This window comes from Rhincodon typus, chromosome 30 (assembly GCF_021869965.1).
Source record: "Rhincodon typus isolate 14 chromosome 30, sRhiTyp1.1, whole genome shotgun sequence".
Taxonomy (NCBI): domain Eukaryota; kingdom Metazoa; phylum Chordata; class Chondrichthyes; order Orectolobiformes; family Rhincodontidae; genus Rhincodon; species Rhincodon typus.
The window spans coordinates 1,650,194-1,657,509 of record NC_063361.1 but is presented as its reverse complement, the minus strand read 5'-3'; the positions used below and the strand labels follow the sequence as shown (position 1 = coordinate 1,657,509).

The window sequence follows — 7,316 nt, the reverse complement described above, 5'->3', positions numbered from 1 at the left end:
GGGGGATAGGCGGGAGGAAGAACAGGTTAGGGAGGTGGGGATGAGCTGGGCTGGTTTTGGGATGCGGTAACGGGAGGGGAGATTTTGAAGCAGGAACAGCAACTCATATTCCGCTTGGGAACCCTGCAGCCCAATGGTATCAATGTGGATTTCACAAGCTTCAAAATCTCCCCTCCCTACCGCATCCCAAAACCAGCCCAGCTCGTCCCCGCCTCCCTAACCTGTTCTTCCTCCCGCCTATCCCCTCCTCCCACTTCAAGCCGCACCTCCATCTCCTACCTAGTAACCTCATCCCGCCCCCTTTACCTGTCCGTCCTCCCTGGACTGATCTATCTCCTCCCTACCTCCCCACCTACACTCACCTTTACTGGCTCCATCCCCGCCTCTTTGACCTGTCTGTTTTCTCTCCACCTATCTTCTCCTCTCTCCATCTTCTATCCGCCTCCCCCTCTCTCCCTATTTATTTCAGAAACCCCTTCCCCTCCCCCATTTCTGATGAAGGGTCTAGGCCCGAAACGTCAGCCTTCCTGCTCCTATGATGCTGCTTGGCCTGCTGTGTTCATCCAGCTCTACACCTTGTTGTCTCTGAAGATTGTGCCACTCTTTTGTGAGGAGTCTGGAGAGTTTTAGATCCTGTGTTAGAGATGCACCAGACAAGCATCAGTTTTTTTTTCCCAGTTTGCTGTGGAATAAGAACAATTTGCACTTTGCACAGTTCATATGCTGAAGACATCAATCAATGAGTGGTTCAGGAATTAGACCAAGTTATTACTAAAAGTAAGGCTGCAACCTATGTTTGCCAATCTCTTATTGAATGAATGCTCCAACCATAAATATGGGTTCTTAATTGTTTTAGAAATCATGAAATTGATCTAGAGGTTAAACGTGGCAGCAGCCAGCATATGTGGCATCCCGGGGTTGTCGCCCATTTTAACTCTTTATACATCCCAATGGTATTTTCAGAGTTTGTAATAATTTTTGTTAAATTTACCCAACTTTTTTGGGCTCCATTTTTTATCCAAAGCTAACTTGTAAAACCGATCATTTTATTGGCAGTATCAATTGACATCAATGGTTTTTACACGATGTTGAATTCTTTGTTGGACAACTTACTTTGGATTTGCACACTTTTATACACACTGTCTTTCACACTTTCAGCGTTCTAAACTCATCCACAGTCCAGTATTTATGAAGTGTGGTCACTGTCTGTTTTGAAGGCAGTTGGCAAATAACCTTAAAAGTCGCACAACAGCAGGTTATAGTCCAACAGGTTTATTTGAAATCACAAGCCGTCGAAACGCTGCCCCTTTGTCGGGTGAAGTGAAGAGAGCACCCAGGCACAGACTTTATAATCAGAGAGATCAAAAGATCTTACAAATGGTGTGAGTGGAGTGTCAACAGGCCACGTAATAGGCTTCTAATCAAAAGTGTCAGACAGTGTGAGTAAAATGTCAACACCTGAATAACAATCGAAGAGATTACTATAATCTGATTACTTGAGGCAGAGAGATATAATTACAAAACATTAAAAATAAGGTGTTGCTGAAGACAAACCAAATGACTGGCATAACATACTAGATATAAGAGTCATATACCGAGGTTCTAACTAAAGTAACAAGTAATCAAAACTGTACAAGCTAGTTAATGTAGAGAGATCATGAGTTATCAAAACAGGATAGTAAGGAAGATTTCACAGAACAGTGTGGTGGGGTCGTACGTAGCGCGACATGAACCCAAGACCACGGTTGGGGCCGTCTTCATGGGTACGAAACTTGGCTGTCAGTTTCTGCTCCGTGATTCTACGTTGCTGTGTATCATGAAGGCTGCCTTGGAGGACGCTTACCCAAAGATCAGAGGCTGAATGTCCTTGACAGCTGAAGTGTTCCCTGACTGGGAGGGAACATTCCTGTCTGGTGTTCCCTCCCAGTCGGGAAACACTTCAGCGGTCAAAGACATTCAGCCTCTTATCTTCGGGTAAGCGTCATACAAGGTGGTCTTCGAGATAGACAACAACGCAAAATTACTGAGCAGAAACTGATAGCCAAATTCCGTATGCATGAAGATGGCCCAAACTGTGATCTTGGGTTCATGTCATGCTACGTGTGATCCCACCACACTTCTGTATCTGTAAAATCGTCCTTACGGTCCTGTTTTGACACCATCACCTTGATAACTGATTATGGTCTCTCTACCTTAATTAGTTTGTATAGTTTGGGTTACTTGTTACTTTGGCAAGACCCTCGGCATGCAACTTTTATATCTAGCATGTTATTTTAGTCATTTGAATTTTCTCCAGCACCACCTTATTTTTAATGTTTTGTAATTATCTCTCTGCCTCAATTAATCGGATTATGATTGTCCCTTTATTCAGCTGTCAACGCTTTACTCACACCGTCTGACACTTTTGATCACCTGCAGAGACCTATTATTCAGCCTGTCGACACTCCACTCCACTCCCACCATTTGTATGATTTTTTTTTGGTCTCTTTGAAAATAAATTCTTTGCCTGGGTTCTCTCTTCACTTCACCTGACGAAGGAGCAACGATCCAACAGCTTGTGGTTTCAAATAAACCTGTTGGACTATTACCTGGTGTTGTGTAACTTTTGACCTTGTCCACTCCAGTCCAACACCTGCACCTCCACATCAGGGAAATAACCTGGTATTGGTTGTTGAAGAGTTGATCAAAATGAAATGCAACTTGTCTAGCCAAACTGTTCTCTAGTGGTGTGCACTTAACTTCATTGGGGTGCTGTTCCTCCTTGGGATACATGTAATATTCCTAGAGGTTTCAGCATTTCAGGGATTGCACAGTAAAATGGTTTCTCACCACAAAATACCTTTTATTTGCAGATGATGAGAACTACGAAGTAAGCAGTGATGATGATGATCTTCCCTTTAAGTGTTTCATTTGCAGAAATTCCTTTACCAATCCTGTAATCACCAAGTAAGTTGGTTTGTCACGGAAAGGGCGCAGTATTTTTGTATGTTTATCCAGTAAATTGATTACTGTTGTGTAATAATTTGTTATCTGTGGGATGCCTGATATGTAATGATCTGCCTATTCATTGGGAATGTCCATGTTACTTAACAAGCTGCCTGTTCTTTCTCAGATGTAAACACTATTTCTGTGAAAGCTGTGCTCTGCAACATTACCGCAAATCTAAGCGTTGTTATGTGTGTAATGAGCAGACCAATGGAGTCTTCAACCCAGCCAAAGGTGCGTGCTTTTTCCTTTACGTTCAGCAGTATGGTGAGTTGGCATTTGGTGGCAGCCACTCAATATTTATTTTTTGGAGTGAGTTTTCTGATCAAGCATCACATTCCCTTCTGAGCATCATTTTTCAGGAATAGTCTGTGAACACACACTGAGTCTCAGACTGTGGATGTCACTGGAGAGCCTGGTATATATTACCCAGTGTTGTAAAGAGAATGATGATTCTTTAAGAATCCAGATTTTCAAATTGCCTTTGGCGGGATTTGAACTTGTTCTCCGAATAACTGGCCCAGGCTCTCTGTTACATGTTCAGTCATGAAACACAGCCCTACCATACATCTGTATTCATTGAGGCATTGAGCAGAGTAACAGAAATCTGGCATAAGACAGAGAGTTTACAAAGCTGCAGGTTTCTAATCCAGATTGATGATCCATTTGAGGGTTGGATAAGACAGCAGATGCTCCACAGTGGCTACGAGGCAGGCACCTCTTTCCCCAGTTCTGTAATGTATGAGGAAGAGTCATGAAATGGGATTAAAATAAGTAGCTCTGCGATAAGACTCGGGTAGAAGTAGGTCATTTGGCCCATCAAATCTATTCAACAAGAACATGGTTGATTCGATAATCTTCAACTCCACTTTTTTCTTGCCTTATCCCGATAATCATTAATCCCCACACTGATTAAGAATCTGCCCATATCAGCCTTGAATATATGAACAACCCAGCCTCTCCACTTTGTGAGATTAAAAAATTCCACTGTCCTCTGAAAGAAGAAAATCTTCCTCATCTCTGTCTTAAATGGGCAGCTCCTCATTCTGAAATTACTTCTCTTGACCTTCCATGAGTACCAACATGGATGATGAAAGCTAAATCCCTCCCTCCCGCTCCAATTCCCTCTCCATCCCTGAGGAAGTGTCCTTATCCCTAAAGAAATGTCCATATCCCCGGCGTCGGGCAAGTAAAGCATTCTTCAGGACTCATACTCATGGCAAAAGAAAACAAATCTATCCCCTCTAATTATACTGTTCCCTGCTACTACTACAATTCTATATCCTGCCCCCCCAGTCTCCTGAATGGCTCCTGATACCAAGGTGCTATGGTCAGTTTGCTCATCTTCTCTGTAGTATTTGCTCTCATCCATATAGTTCACAAGAATGTACTGGACAGTTGCAGGGGCTGAGACTCCTCAAAAGCTACCTCTTACATTCACTACATGCATCATCTACAGTCACATCCTCGTGTTCCTGATCACAGGACAGATTTGAATGACCTAATCAGAGAGGGCGAGTACCTCCTAGAGCAAGCTTCCCAGGTAACTTTCCCCTCCCCGATGGGTACAATGTCTGAAATACACACTCCAGCTCCTCAGTGCAGATCTGAAGTTGTTCAAGCTGTAAACACTTACTTACAGATGTGTTCACTCTCAATCACATTGTCCAGCAGGTCTCATATGCTGCAGCAGCAACACATCACCTGTCCTGCCATTGCTGTTGTGTTCTATTAAATTAATTACCCTGGTATCTTTGCTTTTCACACTTGAGAAATCTCCTGCTTTCCACATTTTAAAAAATTCATTGAACACATCAGTATCAATCTTGTACCCAACTGTAGGGGTCACCTGTACCTGTCCATACAAAGTGGCCTATGTTTGAAAGACACAAAATGGCCAACAAGAACTAAACAAAATGGGGCAGTCTGCTCTAACACTTAAAGTGAAACATAATAGTACCTTGGAATAGAGCTACCCAAGGTCATACAAAGGCCCTGCAACCCATCATCTGAGACATTTTTGATAGGATGATGCCTAAGAACAAATGACTGTAGTCTCATTAATGAAAAGACATTATCTCACTGAAGACATAGCACCACGGGTGTAAATCTTAACTCATGAACCAATCAGATTAACTCCTTAAACAGCTGCAAAAAAACCAACTAAAGATATTTTGTAATATTAGCTTTTTATTAAGATTAGCTCTTATTGAGAAATAGCCTCTAGTTAAAGAATTATTCAAATAATCACAGAAGTAAGTTTCAACATATAACCAGAACATAATGTAAGCAGCAGGGAAAAAGCATTTAAACCTAGAAGCGAAAGTTAATTAGCTTTAGGACATGCCTTATCTTATGCCCTAAACAAGATAGTTGGGTCCAACTCATTTGCTACAAAATGCTAGTAGTAAAAATTGTTGCTGTATAACTTTACACTTTATAACTAACCTTAGTAGGAATTAGTCATATAGCAATTAGTTAAAACTAACTGATTTTTGTTTTACGTATATAATTATATATAAAAGGAATGATTAAATTTGATAAAGGCGGCACACATAATACCATGAATAACAAAATTCAGACAGCCCTTAAAGATAAGAAAATCTAGAACAGACTAGAAGGAGTATAACCAATAACTTTTCGAATGGAAATTAATAAGCTGGACAGAAAGATCCCAAGGCCCAGAGATTACAATGACTAGTATAATGACTAGGCTGTCCTTAGGAATGCCTATCATTCATTGATAAGGCGTCCCATGGGACTGGGTGTTTGGATTAAGGGGAAGGACAGTGACTACGTTGTATTTGAGTATTGTAACACAAAGTAAATAAAAATGCTGTACTTTGTAAAATTCAAGTGTATCATTGATCTCCCCTCTGATTCGAGTAAGATTGTTTGATTCTCTCCCTGCATTAACTGGTTTTTGCTTGAATAAACATCTTCCACTTGCCTGAATCCTGCCTGCTTCTTGAGTTATTGTCCCCTGTTGGGGGTACGCTCCTATACCAACAAGAAAGAGAAATAAAATGATTAGAGACCGAAGTACAAGCTGAAGACCTTTCTTCAGGGACTAGAAATATTCACCAATCAGCTGCTTTATTTAGGCAAAGAAAAACACAAAACCTCTTTCCTCTGCTTAACTCCCTAAGGCATTCAACTCCAGCTTTCTGTTATAAGTCACACTCAAATGATAGTGTAGAGCCTGTATCAACAAAGAGACCAAAGTAGGCTGCATGCTTACAATCATTGTCAAATTTGTCGGGCTGTGAAAGTTCCACCCTTGGCTCATTGTAGCCCAGTGAACAGTACTGACCAATATGCCAGAGAGATGTCAAGATCTGTCCCTTGCTGAGTAAATTATTGTTACTAGGGTGAAGACTGTAATTCATCTCATATCCCTGGCCATGGGGACAAAGATCTTCCACATCCTGGTACTCCATGCGCTTGCTCGCCCAGCACACAGTGAGCCAAGCTGCAGATAGACATTGTAACGTACTTGGTCCTGACATCAATGAAAACTCTCTGCCCCAACAGGAGTTGCTGCATAAGGGACCAGAATTGGGAACTGGGACTTGGTTTTATTTCCTCCTTCTTGACCCATGAGCACTGAGGCTGCCTCGAGCATTGAATCAGAGGCATACTGGGTAAAACAAAACAACATACCACAATTTATTTTACCTTTTCTATTTCAGAACTCATGGCAAAACTGGCAAAGCATAAAGCTGAGCACCTATCAGACCATTCCAACTCTGCAGATGAAGTGGAGCCAACAGAATAACTCTCCCCTCGATCTGTGCAGAATATGTACCAAGCTTCAATTTATTTTATCAAACTAAAGATATTTGTTTTAGAAAACTTTCTTTTGTTATGCACACCAGCAACCAGCTGTTTTTTAAATACTGCAATTAATTTGCAATGAACCTGAGATCCAAGATGGCGGTGGAGTAGCACACTTCAGCTGGAGTTTGCCAGCTCTGTCTGTTTTTTCCTTCCTTCTTTCTTTTTTTTCTTTTTTTTTCTCTCTCTTGGTGTTTCTTTTCTTCACTCCTGGCCTCAGCGTGGACCCGACGAGGCACCTGTAGCGGTAACTCGGAGTGCGAGTGGGTCCTGCCCAGGCATGTTCTGGTGGCAGTAGTGGGAGATGAGGGAGGTGGCACCTTCACCTTCAACAGCATTGATGGCATCATGGCCGAATATGGGAAGAGTGAGCTGTGAGGGAGATCCCCCAGAATCTGCAGCAGCAGCGTCAAGAGCAAGCAGCTGAGGTCTCCTGGAGAGTGAGATAAGCAGAGGACAGTTGGAATTTCAACTTTATTCCTTTATTTTCTGGT

General features: G+C 42.0%; 1 protein-coding gene across 2 annotated transcripts in view; it reads left to right on the top strand.

Annotated features, from left to right (window-relative positions):
- The window catches only part of rnf113a (ring finger protein 113A), a 20,704-nt gene extending 13,863 nt beyond the window's left edge, over positions 1 to 6,841 (top strand). For both annotated transcript variants that reach the window (XM_048614541.1, XM_048614540.1), the window contains 3 exons: positions 2,853 to 2,946; positions 3,113 to 3,219; positions 6,678 to 6,841. In XM_048614541.1, the coding sequence (XP_048470498.1) occupies positions 2,853 to 2,946; positions 3,113 to 3,219; positions 6,678 to 6,763 (287 nt within the window). In that variant the 3' untranslated portion in view covers positions 6,764 to 6,841. The remainder of the gene's footprint in view (positions 1 to 2,852; positions 2,947 to 3,112; positions 3,220 to 6,677) is intronic.
- Positions 6,842 to 7,316: the final 475 nt, after the last annotated feature.